The sequence below is a fragment of the Scyliorhinus torazame genome, chromosome 21 (assembly GCF_047496885.1).
Source record: "Scyliorhinus torazame isolate Kashiwa2021f chromosome 21, sScyTor2.1, whole genome shotgun sequence".
NCBI lineage: Eukaryota > Metazoa > Chordata > Chondrichthyes > Carcharhiniformes > Scyliorhinidae > Scyliorhinus > Scyliorhinus torazame.
Window position 1 is genome coordinate 114,680,092 of NC_092727.1, and position 18,651 is coordinate 114,698,742.

The 18,651-nt window shown below is 44.7% G+C and overlaps 1 protein-coding gene across 5 annotated transcripts in view; it reads left to right on the forward strand.

The window, feature by feature from the left end:
- Window positions 1–18,651, forward strand: part of LOC140398533 (signal transducer and activator of transcription 5B-like) — a 190,263-nt gene that overhangs the window by 132,840 nt on the left and 38,772 nt on the right. For all 5 annotated transcript variants that reach the window (XM_072487310.1, XM_072487312.1, XM_072487309.1 and 2 more), the window contains 2 exons: window positions 1,783–1,954; window positions 17,933–18,069. In XM_072487310.1, coding sequence (XP_072343411.1) covers window positions 1,783–1,954; window positions 17,933–18,069 — 309 coding nt within the window. The remainder of the gene's footprint in view (window positions 1–1,782; window positions 1,955–17,932; window positions 18,070–18,651) is intronic.

Sequence of the window (18,651 nt, forward strand, 5' to 3'; positions counted from 1 at the left end):
GATTGTTTTCCTTGGAGCAGGGGCACTGAGGGGACGTGATTGAGATATATAAAATTATGGGGGGCATAGATAGAGTAGACAGGAACAAACCTTTCCCCTTGGTGGAGGGGTCAGTGACCAGAGGGCATAGATTTAAGATAAGGGGCAGGAGGTTGAGAGTGGATGTGAGGAAAAATCTTTTTACACAGAGGATGGTAGGAGTTTGTAATTTGTTACCTGAAAGGGTGGTAGAGGCAGAGACCTTGCACTTGCGATCCCAGGGCATACAAGGCTATAGGCCAAGTGCTGGAAAATGGGATTAGAATACTTAGGTGGTTGTTTCTGACTGGCACAAACGCGATGAGCTGTATGATTCTATGACTCTATGATTAACTGACAGTTATTCTTGCAATTGATCTGACTTGTCTTTTAAGGTTTAAAATTCTGACCTTCAAGAAATCCCACGGTCAAAAGTGATGTTTGAAGCAAAGACTTAATTCACGTGTTAAAACTAACCTATACCATCATTCTGTCTCCGTATCATCCTGTCTCCGATATTCTGTATTGTGATTTTTTTTGTTGTTTATTGACTAAGTTGCACTTTATGATAACCGTATACTTATGATGAAGTGACACAAAATGTGTTTTCATTTGCAAAGCAAGAAGTATTCATAATCTTTGTTTTGTTCCCGGTTTAGGAATACATACAACATTGGAAACGATTAGTGTTTGTCATAAAATTTGTTAAAACAGACCGTCTATTTTGGTCTTGTAAAAACCATGGCAATTGACCACACTTCCATGTTTGTGAATGTTGGTTGTTTGCAATTCTTGCGTAGACACTAACAGATGTCGTAAGTCAAGTGCCACACGTCCTGTCAGGAGTTTATCTTGCTTTATTTTTAGTCTAAAATAAACTTCAGATAATTAATTACCCCATTAAATAGGAGCTTTTATACTGGAAGCTTTATTTTTCTAAAATAAATCATTGGTTTAAAACAAATAATGAGATTGCATTCCTATGAACACATTTTTATTGATACTGAGTGAGTGACTGCAACAATTAAAATAATGTTGCTGATTTCACTGGACAGAATCAAAGATGTTTTCTATGATTGAGGTATTTTTTCAGGCACTACAGCACAGTAAGGTCTGAAGGAAGGAAAAAGCTCAACAACCCAATGAAGCCGGTCTACTCTTAATTTTTGAGATTGTCTTTGTACAACTTTTATAGATTGTTTATCTCCTTAGAAGGCAGTTTGATGGATAAATATTCATTTATAATAGGATTGATAAGTATCCTTGGATGTAGATGCTGTACCTAGACAAGATTCAAATAAAAACATAATACTGGAAATACTCTGGTCCAGCAGAATCTGTGGAGATGGAAACAATTTCATCAGAAAGGCCACCGACCTGTACTGTTAAATCTGTTTCTCTCCACAGAGGCTGCCTAACCTACAGAGTATTTCAATCCTTTTCTGTTTCTTTTTCAAATTTTTAGCATCTGCAATATTTTGCTTTTGGATTAAGATTAACACTAACTTGTTTTGTCCTTTTGAATATCACATTCTGTGGATAAAAAACATGTACTAATAATAATTTGGTCAAATCTGGGAAAATGTGATCCAGTTCGGGGAAGCATGCCAATTATTATGTTGTAGATTCTTTTAACATTCTACTTCTAAATCTTATCTCTGATTTTAGTTGATAAAAAGCAAAGCAACGGAGTTGATGAAAAATCTTGATTTTCTGTAACAAGTGATCTTATAAGATTTAAAATTTCTTTTAACTTTCTTTCAGCCAAGTTCACCAGTAGGTTTGCTGGATTCCATGTCTCAGAAACACCTTCAAATAAACCAAACATTTGAGGAGCTCCGACTAATGACTCAAGACACAGAGAACGAACTACGAAAGCTACAACATACACAAGAATATTTTATCATTCAATATCAAGAGAGTCTACGCATACAAGGTAATTGGAATTTTATTTAACATTTCTAGGGTTTTTCAGTTTCTCTCAAGTGAAGTTTAGTCTAATGGTTTCATTTTTAAAATAAAAACAAAAAATGGGACTTCCGGTGGCGACAAGTAGGTGGAGGTTTCATGTTGGGTGGCTAGAGCTTGCGTTTTTTGGCCCTTTTCACCCAGATTTGGGGGGAAATTTCTTATGATTGATCTCCAGTAATGTTGCAGTAATTAACGGATGTTGCAAGCCCAACAAAAAAATCCAGGATGAAAAGGAGCGAGCAATAGTCTGCCTGAGAGCTCTGGTTCGGTGTGGAGCTCTGTTGGTGGAAAGATGACGAGGGCAAGCTTACTGGGTGGGGCTGCGCCCATTACGGTAGATAAGTTGGCTGAGATGATGGTGGTGCAGTTTGAGTTGCAGTTTGCCAAGCATTTTGAGTGGCAAAAGAAGGAGATGATGGCTTCGCTCAAGCAGTTGATGGATGATATGCAGGCCCCAAGAAAGGAGGCTCTTGGAAAGACGTTGAAGGCGGTGCGGGAGCAAGGGGCAGTGTTGGAAGAGGGTGATGGTGGTGGAGGAAGAGGGTGGTGGAGGCTTTGTCGTTGTGACACAGCGACCAGTTCACACCAATGGGAGAGGAGCTGCGGAGGGTGAAGGAGAGCAGCAGAGGGCTGAGAGCCAAAGTGGAGGACCTGGAGACTGGTTTCGGTGCAGAATCTGTGGATTGTGGGACTGCTGAAGGGATGGAGGCTGACGGAGTATTTTGCAGAGATGTTCGATAAATTGTTGGGGGAGAAGGAGCACGCCTCCCTTTTTGAGCTGGATAGAGCTCACCGGTCGCTCCGGCCGAAGTCAAAGGCGAATGAACCACCAAGAGCTGTGATAATCTGCTTTTACAACTACCAGATAAAGGAGAATCGAGAGGTGAGCTAGGAAGGCAGGGGTATTCGTATATACCAAAACCTCACGGTGGAGCTGGCAATCGGTGGGTGCCTTCAACGGGGCAAAAACAGCGTTGTACTGGAGTAACGTGCAGTTTGGGGTGGTCTACTCGGCGAAGAGAGCTAATAAAGGCAAGGACTATTAAGTTGAGCTCTGCGGAGGAGGAGGAGGTATTTGTGAAGGCTGAAGGATTGGGACAGAACTGAGTTTGGACTTTATTTTCTTTCATGTTGTGGTTGGGAGGGGATGATTTTGGAATGTTGGGGATTGTTTCCCTTTGGCGGTCTCGTATGTTGGTTTGTTCGGAAGGACTGGGTGTGGAGGGGCTTTTTTGTTGTTTTTTCAATATTGGGCATGTGGGTGGGAGAGGGCTCTGGAAGGGGCGATCTCGTCAGCAAATGTAAATTGGCTGGTGAACGGAGTGTGGTGTGGATAGGTTTCGATAGGTCTGGGATATGTGAATGGTCGGGGATTGGGGAGTATGCAGCGAGAAGTCATTTTGAGAGGAAGTGTCTGGGGCATTTCTGGGAAGGGGGAGGGGTAGCTGGTTGATGGTGACTAGGTGTAGGGTTGGGTCCTGCTCACGGTGGGACTGGGGCAGTGCCATGACTGGCAGAAGGGGAGTGAGAGACCTCTGGTCTCAATGGAAACATGGAACGTGCAGGTTTGGGTGGACTGGTGAAGCGAGTGACATGGCATTTGAAGAGCTTGGGAAGTGACATGGTGCTGTTGCAGGAGACCCACTTGAGGGTGAAGGACCAGGTGAGGCTTTGGAAGAGCTGTATGAGTTAGGTATTCCACTCGGGCGTCGATAGCAGGGCCCTGGGAGATTAGCGATACTGGTGGGTAAGAGAGTGCGGTTTCAGATGGACAAGGTGGTGGCGGATCAGGGGGTCAGGTACGTTACAGTAACGGGTGCTTTGGAGGGGAGGTTGGTGGTGTTGGTCATCATGTATGCCCTGAATTGGGATGATGTCGGGTTTATGAAGAGGATGATGGCTCCCGTACCGAATTTGGATACGCATCAGTTAATTGTGGGTGGAGATTTAAATATTGTTGACTCCGAAGGTGGATCGATTTCTTCATTATGGTGGCGATGGAGCAGATGACCAGGGCGTTTGAAGAGTTTTATAAAAGGTTGTACAGGTCGGAGCCCCAGAGGAACGAGACGGATATGAGGGATTTTTGGAGTGGGGGGGGGGGGGGGGGGGGGGGGGGGGGGGGGGGTTGGTTTGGAGAGTCCTAGAGAAGAAGCGGGAGGAGGAAGGGTCAGTGGGGATTGAGGAGGTTTGGGCGGCGATAAGGAAGATGCAAATGGGCAAAGCACTGGGGCCTGATGGGTTACTGGTGGAGTTTTATAAAACGTTATTTTGGATAGGCTGGAGTCTCTGTTGGTAGAGATGTTTGAAGATGCTATGGCTAAGGGGGCACTCCCAGAGACGCTGGGACAGGCATCCATTTCGCTGTTGCCAAAAAAGATAAGGACCTGATGGAGTGTGGGTTGTATATGCCAATATCTCTACTAAATGTGGATGCCAAGATTCTTGCCAAGGTGTTGCCGCTTACTTTAGAATTTACAGTGCAGATGGAGGCTATTCGGCCCATCGTGTCCGCACCGGCCCTTGGAAAGAGCAGCCCACACCTCCCTCCATTCCCCGTAAACCAGTAACCCCACCCAACCTTTTTTGGACACGAAGGGCAATTTTTCATGGCCAATCCACCTAACCTGCACATCTTTGGACTGTGGGAGGAAACTGGCGCACCCGGAGGAAACCCACGCAAACACAGGGAGAAAATGCAGACTTCGCACAGACAGTGACCCAAGCCGGAATCGAACCTGGGACCCTGGAGCTGTGAAGCAACTGCGCTAACCACTGCTACCGTGCTGCCCAGTAAGTTGGCAGAGTGCCTTCCGCAGGTGATTGGCAAGATCAGACGGAGTTCGTAAAGGGTAGGCAGTTGTCTTTGAGCGTGCGCGTTTGTTAAATGTGCTTTCTCTCTCAGAAGTGGGGGGTGTGTTACAGGTGCTGGTAACGGCACCGCTCCCATTTGTCCCATGGGTGCGGGTGCTGGTAACGCAACGCTCCGGTTTGCCCCACGGAAATATTTGGGGAGTCAGGCGGTGGTGGCCACCACGCTGCAGATATAGAGACAATTTCAGCAGCACTTTAGGTTAGGGGCGGAGTCAAATTTGATGCCAATCTGAGGGAATCATGTGTTCGATCTGGCGAGGTTGGTTGTTGGGTTTTGGTGTTGGGAGGAGCGGGGGTTGATGGAAATGAAGAACTTATTTATTTCTAGAAGGGTAGTTCATGAGCTTGGAGGAGTTGACGGAGAAGTTGGGGATTCTGTGGGGGGGAGGTCTCTAGGTTTATGCAGGTGCGGGATTTTGCGAAGAAGGTTTTCCCCAAAATTTCTGGCGGCACCACCCTCCTCGGTGGAGGGAGTGTTGTTGATGATGGGGTTGTGGTGGTGGAGATGGGGTGGGTTCATGTCGGCTATCTATGGGAGGGTGGAGCGCTGTTGGAGGGAGTTAGGGCCAAGTGGGAGGAGGAGCTGGGGATGGCGTTGGAGGAGGGGTTGTGGTGCGAGGTGTTGCAGACTGTGGATGACTCAGCCTCGTGCAAGACTGGGTTGATACAGCTAAAGGTGGTACACAGAGCACACCTGAGGAAATTGAGGATGAGCCAGTTGTTTGAGGGGGTGGAAGACATTTTGTGAATGGTGTGGGGGGGTGCCGGCTAATCATGTACATATGTTCTGGGCCAGCCCGAAGCTGGAGAAATTCTGGAGCTTGTTTTTCAGCACCACGTCAGTGATCCTGCATGTAGATTTTGGAGCCCAGTCCCCTGGGGGCCATATTTAGGGTGTCGGACTTGCCGGAGCTGCAGACGGGAGTGGGGCAAGATGTTCCAGCCTTGGCCTTGCTGATTGCTTGCAGGCGGGTCTTGTTGGGGTGGAGATCAGCATCTCCCCCCTGTGCCTCAGTGTGGCTGAGGGGCTTGGTGGAGTTCCTGTACTTGGAGAAGATTAAGTCCATTTAGAGGGGGGGTGGGTTCCACAAGAGGACTGGGTCTGTTTATATTTCACTTTAAAGAGTTGGTTACCGTCAGCTGCTGCGGGGGGGGGGGGGGGGGGTTGGGTTGGTGGGTTGGGGTTTTTTTGTTCTTTTACTTGTATATTTAAAATGTTAAAAATTGAATTAAAGTATTTTTCAAAAAGTGGAAATGCTCAGCTGGTCAGGTAGCACCTGTGGAGAAGGAAACAGTGTTCATGTTTCACTATTCTGTTTTTCAGTGCAAAATTTTAACAGAACATTTTTCTTATTCCAAGTCATTCGGTATGTGTACTGAAATGCTAAATATTAAATCAATTGCTAGATCTGTGCATTTTATATCAGATGGTTTCATTTTTCAGCAATTTGTCACCCCAAGAGGTTTGGAAAAGTGGAGAGATATTGCGTGATCAATGTTTGTGCATATTATTCTATGTCTGTTCTTAAACAAGAAGACTAAAACTGTACACAGTGCTCCCGATGTAGTCACACCAACACCCCATGCAACACTAGCAAAATCTGCCTACTTTTATATTCCATTTCCCTTGTAATAAACAACAACATTCCATTCATTTGCTTCACAGCACCAGGGACCCAAGTTTGATTCCCGGCTTGGTCACTGTGTGGAATCTGCACATTCTCCTTGTCTGCGTGGGTTTCCCCGGGTGCTCCAAGTTTCCTCCCACAAGTTGGGAACGATGTGCTTGTTAGGTGAATTGGATATTCTGAATTCTCCCTCAGTGTACCTGAACAGGTGCCAGAGTGTGGCGACTAGGGGACTTTCACAGTAACTTCATTGCACTGTTAATGTAAGCCTACTTGTGATACTAATAAAGATTATTATTATTAATCACTTGCTGTACCTGTACACTAGCTCTTTGTGATTCATGTACCAGGACATCCAGATCCCTCTGAACCACAGATTTCTGTGATCTCTCTCCATTTAAATAATGTGCTGCTTTTGTATTCTTCTATCAAAGTTCACCTTTTCCCACGTTATCCTCCATCCGTTAATTTTTTGCCCACTTCCCTAACCTGTCTATATCCCTTGGTCCTCTTCACAACTTACTCTACCTGTGTCATCAGCAAATTTAGCAACCAAATCATGAATACAGGGTGAAAATAGTTAAGACCCTATCACTAATCCTTGTAGCACGCGTTTCATCTTGCCAACCTGAAAATCACCCATTTATCCCTACCCTCTGTTTCCTGTTAACTAACCAGTCCAGACTATTGGGGTTCCCCCTACATCATGAGCTCATGCAGTAACCTTTGATGTGGCACCTTACCAAATACCTTCTAGAAATCCAAATACACATCACATCTACCGTTTAGATCTGACTATTGTGTTGAGATATAATTTCTAGTTGAACTTTGGAATTTCTTTTAACAAAATCTTTTAGTTGGTTCGCCTAACACCAATAAGCTGTGACATTTGGCATGTAACAAGAAACTGAGCAGGTGACCCATTTTCCATCAGGAAAATATTGCTTGCTTATCAACCAATAGAAATTTACTTATTTATCGCATAAAATTTGTGCATAGCTTTATTAGGTAGTTTCTATCTTTGTTCTGACAATTGGCTCAGTTTCTCGTCACATAACAGAAGCTACAACTGTGCCAGCATGGGTAACCAGGGTGTTAGGGCTGATTTGAGGGTACCATTGATGCATCTCATTGCATTATTCTGTTGAACATCACCCAGTTGAATGTGGCTACTTCTAGTCCATACTGGTGCACAGTACTCAGCTATGAAGTGCAAAGGGCCAGTCTGTAACACTGGTTACAAATCTTATTGAATTCTTTGAGGAGGTGACCAAGCATGTGGATGAAGGTAAAGCAGTGGATGTAGTGACATGGATTTTAGTAAGGCATTTGATAAAGTTCCCCATGGTAGGCTTATGCAGAAAGTAAGGAGGCATGGGATAGTGGGAAATTTGGCCAGTTGGATAACGAACTGGCTAACCGATAGAAGTCAGAGAGTGGTGGTGGATGGCAATATTCAGCCTGGATCCCAGTTACCAGTGGCGTACCGCAGGGATCAGTTCTGGTCCTCTGCTGTTTGTGATTTTCATTAATGACTTGGATGAGGGAGTTGAAGGGTGGGTCAGTAAATTTGCAGACGATACGAAGATTGGTGGAGTTGTGGATAGTAAGGAGGGCTGTTGTCGGCTGCAAAGAGACATAGATAGGATGCAGAGCTGGGCTGAGAAGTGGCAGATGGAGTTTAACCCTGAAAAGTGTGAGGTTGTCCATTTTGGAAGGACAAATATGAATGCGGAATACAGGGTTAACGGTAGAGTTCTTGGCAATGTGGAGGAGCAGAGAGATCTTGGGTTCTATGTTCATACATCTTTGAAACTTGCCACTCAAGTGGATAGAGCTGTGAAGAAGGCCTATGGTGTGCTTGCGTTCATTAACAGAGGGATTGAATTTAAGAGCCGTGAGGTGATGATGCAGCTGTACAAAACTTTGGTAAGGCCACATTTGGAGTATTGTGTACAGTTTGGTCGCCTTATTTTAGGAAGGATGTGGAAGCTTTGGAAAAGGTGCAAAGGAGATTTACCAGGATGTTGCCTGGAATGGAGAGTAGGTCTTACGAGGAAAGATTGAGGGTGCTAGGCCTTTTCTCATTAGAACGGAGAAGGATGAGGGGCGACTTGATAGAGGTTTATAAGATGATCAGGGGAATAGATAGAGTAGACAGTCAGAGACTTTTTCCCCGGGTGGAACAAACCATTACAAGGGGACATAAATTTAAGGTGAAAGGTGGGAAGATATAGGAGGGATATCAGAGGTAGGTTCTTTACCCAGAGAGTAGTGGGAGCATGGAATGCACTGCCTGTGGAAGTAGTTGAGTCGGAAACATTAGGGACCTTCAAGCAGCTATTGGATAGGTACATGGATTACGGTAAAATGATATAGTGTAGATTTATTTGTTCTCAAGGGCAGCACAGTAGCATTGTGGATAGCACAATTGCTTCACAGCTCCAGGGTCCCAGGTTCGATTCCGGCTTGGGTCACTGTCTGTGCGGAGTCTGCACGTCCTCCCCGTGTCCTGCGTGGGTTTCCTCCGGGTGCTCCGGTTTCCTCCCACAGTCCAAAGATGTGCGGGTTAGGTGAATTGGCAATGATAAATTGCCCTTAATGTCCAAATTGCCCTTGGTGTTGGGTGGAGGTGTTGAGTTTGGGTAGGGCGCTCTTTCCAAGAGCCGGTGCAGACTCAAAGGGCCGAATGGCCTCCTTCTGCACTGTAAATTCAATGATAATCTATGATTAATCTAGGACAAAGGTTCGGCACAACATCGTGGGCCGAAGGGCCTGTTCTGTGCTGTATTTTCTATGTTCTATGGTGCTGAGGCTCGCCCACTGATGTTTGCCATTTTCTGGATGAAGTTGACTCTTGTCCCCGTCTTGGTGGCTACCTGGCTGTGGAATGTTAGCATGTGGTCCAACTGCACTCCAATTTAAGTCAGACTGGGTCATATTGTAGAAGATCACATTCACGGTGCGTTTAGCATTCTTATTAACAAGATGAAATGCGGGGACTGTTGTTTTGTGGGGGTTTGATTTGATCCTCCATTTCTGGAAGTACTCGGACATGATGTTGAGGCCTCTGTTTTCAAAATGGTCTCGATTTTGGCGAAGGTGGCTGCTTGCATTGCCAGGATGAGATTGTCTGCATCTGCAAATTTCCATGGCTTTGTTGGCAACACGTCAGTCATGTAGACGTTGAAAAATGTTGGTGCCAGTACTAATCCTTGTGGCAGTCCATTGGTGAGGGATCAAGATGAACTGACTTTGTCATCAAGATGGACACATTGTCTATTGCCCAGCATCGCCCACAGCAGGCATAGTGTTTTGGCGCAGGGGGTGATGATTGTGAGTTTCAGCATTAGGCATTTAATCCAGACCATGAGATAGGCCGATGCTAGGTCTCCAAGAGTTGCACTGGTCTTGTGTTTCCTTTGGAAACCAGCCTCAATGTGTTGTGGCCGAGAGTTTGGTTGCAGCAATTACATTTTGTCTAGAAGCCGGCTTATTCTTCAGGGATCACTGCTGATTTTGCTGAATCAGAGGAGTTTGTACGTTATGCACAGAAGTGATATTGCCTACAGCTTGCTGGGGCATCGATCAGCATGTCAGGTTTTAGTATGGCACAAAACATTGGCATGTTTTTGGCATGCATTCTGATTCCATGACTTTACTGTAGTCCTTGCAAGCTTCTGGAGTTCTATATCTTTAGTTGTTGAAGAGTTTCTTCGGGGACACCATTTCTGCCAGCCACTTCCCTTGGTTCATTGACACTAACCCTTCCTTTACCTCATCTATGCTGATGGGGTGGGGCCTTGTGGAGGGACCTAGGTCATTGTCCAGTGTAGTTAACATTGTCCTCCTCGTGGACATTGTTCTTGCTGCGAGGTCCTTTTTAATTCTCCACCAATTTACAGACATTTGGGGCTGGGAATTCTTCAGGATTAGTGATTTCAAGATGATGTAGGAGGGCCCAGGCACTGTGATGAATGTGTGAAGTCCAGACCTTCAACACAGTGAATCCATCGCTATCATCTACCTGAATCTAGAGATTCAAGCAAGGACATTGCAATCTGTGGGCTGCCAGACTGATTGTAATGCCTGACGAATTCCTGGGCCTCCTTTGTCCAGCAGTGAGTGTATTCTTTCCTGAAGATCCTTTTCCAGTGGCTGTCCGGAGACCAACAAATTAATAACATTCCAGGATCGTAGCGATTCAGCTCACTTTTTTGACAGCTTCCTAATAGCAGTCCCAGTTGGCTGTGCCCCAAGTTCCACCATGGGATTTATTTTGATGAATTCACGGGGTTTTAAATATTGACATGGGTAATGATGGGCCCATGATGGTTGCTGGGGGAAGTCAGAGGGAGTGCATTTAGCGCTTTCCCGTTTTGGCCTTTGAACATGTTGAGGCCTGGGCTTTATACACAAGTGGAAGGTGGCAGCTTTCATGTGACCCACTCTTAAGTGAGTTTTCATGACAAATGTCTACAACTGGCGACCATATATTGATCAACGGTCTCCTATTCTTCAGCAACAACTCGAGTCACCAAGGTGACTCTTTCCAGGGTAAAGTAATGCATCAGATTAAACTTGGCACAAGAATCCTACAAGTTAATATCGGACAGACAGCCCTGGGCAAAGTATGAAGATCTCAGGGACCTCCTGCAGATACACAACCTGGACAATATGCCCACACCTCCAACAACCAACAGGCCAACTATTATCGTAATCATGGATACAACCTCACTACTAGTCACTACCACTCGAAATATGGCTTGGCCATATATTCTAACTAAAGCTCAGCCAATGATTTATATAGAGTTGACATTATCTTTCACTTAAAAAAAATGTATGCTTATTAGAGTTTTTTCCATAATTAACACAAACAAAAGCAAAAGACTGCAAAAACAATCACAACCATATATGAAGTTTTTTAAAAAACAGCACATACTTAACTTAAATACTAAAACTATCCTAAATCTCCTAACAGTTGATGGTGTCTAACTCCTTAAAGTTAGAGCGAAGTGGGAGATCTCCAACCAAACAATATTCGCCTCTGGGCTATCCGTGTAGCAAAGGCAGCAACATCTGCCTCTACCCCAGACTGAACCACCGGTGAATCAGACACCTCAAATATGGCCATCAACGGACATGGGCCTAAATCCACATGGAGTATCTCCAACATGGTACTAAAGAAGGAAGCCAAGAATCCTACAAGTTTGGAGCAGGGCCAGAAGATATGCGCTTGATTAGCTGGGCCAAGACAACAGCGAACACCGCTATCTGCAACATTTGGGGAAAGCCCAAACTCATCCTTGCCCTAGTCAAGTGTATCCTGTGTAACGCCTTAAACTGAATTAGGCTTAACCGAGCACATGAGGATGAGGAGTTGACTCTGCAAAGGGCCTCACTGCAAAGCTCACCAGAAAATAAAGGGCCCAATTCACCTTTTGATTTGGATTTGTTTATTGTCACATGTACCGAGGTACAGTGAAAAGTATTTTTATACGAGCAGCTCAACAGATCATTAAGTACATGAAAAGAAAAGAAAATACATAATAGGGCAATACAAGGTACACAATGTAACTACATAGACACTGGCATCGGATGAAGCAAACAGAGGCGTAGTGTTGATGAGTTCAGTCCATTGGAGGGTCGTTTACAAGTCTGGTAACAGCGGGGAAGAAGCTGTTTTTGAGTCTAGTTAAGCGTGTTCTCAGACTTTTGTATCTTCTGCCTGATGGAAGAAGTTGGATAGAAGAGTGAGTAAGCCGGGTGGGAGGTGTCTTTGATTATGCTGCCCGCTCTCCCCAGGCAGTGGAAGGTGTAGATGGAGTCAATGGATGGGAGGCAGATTTGTGTGAAGGATTAGGCTGTGTTCACGACTTTTTGAAGTTTTTTGCGGTCTTGGGCCGAGCAGCAGCTCCCACCAGGCTGTGATGCAGCCAGATAGGATGCTTTCTATGGTGCACCTGTAAAAGTTGGTAAGAGTTAATGTGGACATTCCGAATTTCCTTAGTTTCCTGAGGAAGTATAGGCGCTTTGTGCTTTCTTGGTAGTAGCGTTGACGTGGGTGGACCAGGACAGATTTTTGGTGATGTGTACCCCAAGGAATTTGAAGCTGTTAACGATCTCCACCTCGGCCCCGTTGATGCTGACAGTACCTTGCTTCCTGAAGTCAATGACCAGCTCTGAAGTTTTGCTGGTATTGAGGGATAGAATTTTGTCGCTGCACCACCCCCCCCCCCCCCCCCCCCCCCCCCCCATTGAATCCCTGCAGTGCAGAAGAAGGCCTTTTGGCCCATCAAGTCTGCCTGCCCCTTTGTAAAGCCACCCTAGTTGGTCCAATCCCCCGCCTTATTCCTGCAACCCCACCCTAAGGGCCAATTTAGTATGGCCAATCAACCAAACCGCTACATCCTTGGACTGTGGGAGGAAACCGAAGCACTCGGAAGAAACCCACACAAAGGCCCTCGTGACACACCGGCTTGGAGACGTGAGAAGTCACGGACTTGAAAATACCGGAAAAGGCTGGAGTTGAGTCGCTGGAATTTATCATCTACCTCCCTAAAACCAGCAAACATCCCTTCCAGGAACAGGTCCCCAAAACACTCCAGACCCTTCACTTTCCAAAATTTAAATGTTGGGTCCAAACCACAAGGTAGGAAAAGGTGATTATTACAAATGGAGGCTAGCAAAGACAGGGACAGGAGCTTTAAAGTGTTGTCCAAATTGTTTGAAAATCCTCAGAGACCACCACTGGGTTAGAGGAAAATCTAGGGGGGGGGGGGGGGAAATGTTCAGTGTCTATGGCAAGAAGAGTAGAAGTAGTGCACGAGCAAGCCTCCCCCTGTCTATCCCTTTGGAGCAGAACGCTGCGGATTCTGGGTTTCTTACCACTGCACATAAAAGAAGAAATCAATTTGCTAACCTTGATTTAAAAAAAAAAAAAAGGATTTGGACAGAAAAATGGGAAGACATTGAAATTAAAAACTTGGGAGTATGTTCATTTTAATCCTACCCATGAAAAACAGAGGAAGTTGTTCACCTCGGCAAATCTGTTTTAACACTATTAATCAGGGTAGTGTAGTTCAACTTGTGAAGCGAGGCCAAGTAATGGGCCACCCGGACCCCAGAGAGCGAAAGCTTGTACTCAAAAGGCGAAAAGGTAACGTCCCCAATTGGGTTTGCTTCCCAGGAGCTTTTATCAGGAAACATTCATTCTTGCCTAAATTCAGTTTATACCCAGAGAAGTCGTCAAAGGTGTGAGGCAACTTCATTATGCATCCATGGTGTGAGCTGGGTTTGTAATATAAAGAAGTAGGTTATCTGCATAGAGAGACACCCAATGCTCCAGCCCATCTCGACTAATACCTCTCCTTTGCTGAGAGGACCTCAACGTAAAAGAGAGCGGCTAGTGCCCCTATTCAAGGGAAAATAATCAGAGTCCAAAGCGTTTGTATAAACACTGACAGTAGGGGCATTATATAAGGGGCATCATCAAAGCAAAAGAGAAAGCCTATAATGTGGCAAAGAGGAGTGGGAAGTCAGAAGATTGGGAAGGCTACAAAAACAAACCGAGGATAACAAAACGAGAAATAAGGAAAGAGAGGATCAAATATGAAGGTAGGCTCGCCAGTAACAATAGGAATGATAGTAAAAGTTTCTTTAAATACATTAAGAACAAAGGGGAGGCAAAAGTAGACATTTGGCCGCTCCAAAATGACGCTGGTAATCTAGTGATGGGAGACAAGGAAATAGCTGAGGAACTAAATAAGTACTTTGCGTCAGTCTTCACAGTAGAAGACATGAGTAATATCCCAACAATTCAGGAGAGTCAGGGGGCAGAGTTGAATATGGTAGCCATCACAAAGGAGAAAGTGCTAGAGAAACTAAGAGGTCTAAAAATTGATAAATCTCCGGGCCCAGATGGGCTACATCCTAGAGTTCTAAAGGAGATAGCTGAAGGAATAGTGGAGGCGTTAGTTATGATCTTTCAAAAGTCACTGGAGTCAGGGAAAGTCCCAGAGGATTGGAAAATCGCTGTTGTAACCCCCCTGTTCAAGAAGGGAACAAGGAAAAAGATGGAAAATTAGAGGCCAATTAGCCTAACCTCGGTTGTTGGCAAGATTCTAGAATCCATTGTTAAGGATGAGATTTCTAAATTCTTGGAAGTGCAGGGTCAGATTAGGACAAGTCAGCATGGATTTAGTAAGGGGAGGTCGTGCCTGACAAACCTGTTTGAGTTCTTTGAAGAAATAACAAATAGGTTAGACCAAGGAGAGCCAATGGATGTTATCTATCTTGACTTCCAAAAGGCCTTTTGGGCCCCTCACCTCAGGAAGGACATACTGGCACTGGAGCGGGTCCAGCGGAGATTCACACTGATGATCCCAGGAATGGTAGGCCTAACATACGATGAACGTCTGAGGATCCTGGGATTATATTCATTGGCGCTTAGGAGGTTGAGGGGAGATCTAATAGAAACTTACAAGATAATGAATGGCTTAGATAGGGTGGACGTAGGGAAGTTGTTTCCGTTAGCAGGGGAGACTAGGACCTATTTTAGAATAAAAGGGAGTCACTTTAGAACAGAGATGAGGAGAAATTTCTTCAGCCAGAGAGTGGTGGGTCTGTGGAATTCATTGCCACAGAGGGCGGTGGAGGCCGGGACGTTGAGTGTCTTTAAGACAGAAGTTGATAAATTCTTGATTTCTCGAGGAATTAAGGGCTATGGAGAGAGAGCGGGTAAATGGAGTTGAAATCAGCCATGATTGAATGGTGGAGTGGACTCAATGGGCCGAATGGCTTTACTTGCGCTCCTATGTCGTATGGTCGTATAACAGGCGAATCCAGGAAACAAAATTTATGACCAAATCCAAAACCTCCCGAGAACCTCCAATAAATACTCCCATTCTACTTGTTCAAATGTTTTTTCATTAATAGATACTATCACTACAGTACTGGGAGGGAGAAAGGATGACATTTAACAGGTGACGTGTATTGGCCGACAATTGTCAGCCTTTCGCGAAGCATGTTTGATCCTCTGAAGTTATACTCGGGAGGCAAGGCTCCAACCGGAGCGTCAGTACCTGAGGAAGCAACATGACGTCCACATTCAAAAGCGAGATAGGATGGTATGAACCACACGCTGTTGAGTCTTTGACCCTCTTATGGAGCAAGGAAATAGAGGCTTGAGGTGAGGGTGACCCCTGGGATAAGGAATCATTGAATATGTCCAATAATAAAGATACTAGCTGTAATGAGAACGTCTTATAAAATTCAATTGGAAAGCTATCTGGACTGGGGCCTTACTCGACTGCATCAACCCAATCATCATCGAATCCTCATAGTGCCGAAGGTGGCCATTCGGCGCATCGAGTCTGCACTGACCCTTAGAAAGACCATCCTACCCAGGCCCAATCCCTCACCCTATTCCTGCGACCCCATCCTATGGGGCAATTTGTATTGGCCAATCCACCGATCCTCACATCTTTGGACTGTGGGAGGAAACCAGAGCATCCGGAGGAAACCCACGCAGACATGGGGAGAATGTACAAACTCCACACAGTCACCCAAGGTTGGAATCGAACTCGGGTCCCTGGTGCTGTGAGACAGCAGTGCTAACCACTGTACCACCCAATGCAGTTTGTGTGGGTGTGGTGTGTATGTGTAAATCTATTCAAAGCCTTTTAACAAAAGTGTCTTCATCTCCCGGCATAACAAAAAAAGTCTTTGTCCTCAAACGTGACTTTATAAGGTGAGCTGGATAGAACAATAAAGAACAAAGAAACAAAGAAAAATACAGCACAGGAACAGGCCCTTTGGCCCTCCAAGCCTGCGCCGACCATGCTGCCCGTCTAAACTAAAATCTTCAACACTTCCAGGGTCCGTATCCCTCTATTCCCATCCTATCATCCTATTCATGTATTTATAGACCATCCCGAACCTGACTGCATACTTGTACAGGGTGGCATTTACTCCATTAAACATGGTTTTTATTTCGCTAACTCTGCGCACATGGCCTGATGTAGCCTAATGGAGTGGCCTTTCCACTTGAGATTGCGGTGCTCCCTTGCCCAGTGAAGAGCCCTCTCTCTTTCTTTAAAACTGGAATCTTACGATCACCGCACGCCGTGGATGTTCCGAACGAGGCTTCGGTCAAAGTGAGTGATGGGCCTGGTCCAATTCAGGCAGGGATGCGAATCCACCCTCGCGGGCCGTTTCAAGGAACATGTCCAATAAATATTATGTGGGGATATGGCCCTCGATCCCCTGTTTTCCAGGTCATTCAGCTTGATTTTTAACAACTTATTGATTTCTACCACCGAAGTCAGATCAGACTGGGGCGTGGTAATCTGATCGCGGTAGTCAGTCAAAGCCACCTCCATGCACTTAATTGCAACTCCATGGACTTCAACGGTCTTACTAGTTTTCTCCAGGACCACCCAAATGAGGCCCAAGGCCCCTTCAATTGACATCCCCAACACGATTTGTTGGTATTTCTCGTGCTCTTTCGCAGAATACTAGTGAGAATGTGAAGTGACCGGAGAGGAAGAAACTAACTGCCATTTTTCTTGCTGTTGAGCCCTGAGAGTTTCAGACTCCGTCGACGAGTTTCTGCTCAAACCTTTCTTGACTCTGTTTCTTCTGGGCATCCCAACAAAGCGAGAATTCTACCTCGATAACTTGCTTGAGTAACCGACCCATGGTGTCAAAACAAAGGGCAAAAAGATCAGATCAATTCTCCAGTGGAAGCCACCTCCTGTGTGACTTTCCCTTGTGTCACGCCACCGGAAGTCCCCACATTATATTTTACTATTGCATTCCTATTGCTCCTATTTATTAAACCAAATAGCCCATATATTTTTCTTTACAGCTGTAGCAACTTCCATCTGCCTGCATCTAAAAATTTGAAATCCTAATGATATATTCATCTGTTTAAAGTTTTACAGTTGAATCCATGTCGTCTTCCCTTGCTTTGAAGCTTATGAACTGTCTGAAATATTTTGTAAAGTAGTGGATGTAGCATTTCAATATTCAGAGTTCTCAATGGCCAAGGTTCATTTGTACTCAGATTTGCAATCTCAAGACAGCCATGATATTAGTTGATTTGATGCTTAATTTCTTGATTGATTTCTTTTGTGGGAGGATGGTGAGTTTTTTTTTTTGTTGTTTATACCTATATGACAGTGGACCTCGCCTGCTGTCGCTAAAATTGACACAGGTGACGCATATAATTAATTTATTTTCGCTGGCAGTGTGTGTTCAGCAAATTGTCCCATTATCTGTGAACAGATAAAGGTGGATAATGCTGCTGTTAAAGCAGACAAAAATGTATTTGGACAGTATGAATTTAATATATTTTGAATCTAAACTGTTGGAACGTGCAAGTTTTGCTACTACTGATTTCCAATTTGACAGTGATGTGAAATTATTCTCTATTTTAGCTCAGCTTGCCCAGCTTGCCCAGCTCAGTCCACAAGACCAGAACCGTATCTTGCGAGAGCAAACCTTACAACAAAAGCGGACGTCAGTGGAGAGTTGGTTACAGCGAGAAGCCCAGACACTACAACAATTCAGACTGGTATTTAAAAATCCATAATTTTTTTAATTTAGATTTATTTTACATATTCTGCATCACATTCAGAAATGTTAATGATGTTAGATTTAAGCAGCTGGATATTGTGGTCCTATAGATTGCATTTTAAATCACACTTTTTAAAAGAGTTTTTGTCCATGAAGATGAGAAAGAGAATCATTTTGGGCATCATCTGTGTATGCTAATCACTCAGGCATAATATGGGTTAGATCTCACTCCATGTAGCTCCAAACTCAGCCCTAATGCACTTCATGTGACAAGTTACTTTTTCCACACTACCTTATGGCTTCTTGAGATTATGTGGTAAATTAAGCACAATTTTGTGCTAGGAGCTCATTTCCATGAGGAACCTGATTAATGCTGCTGCAAACTATTTGACATAAGATGCTCATAGTCAACATACAGCAAAGACATTTCTCACTTTCTGGCCTGGATGTGAATTAACATTATAGGAGTGCAAATACTGAGTGTTCAACTGCATCACTTGGTTCTTTACTTTCACATGTAAAATAAAAAATGTACTGGTGGAAAGATGTATATGTGAATCTATATTAGCTTATCCCCATG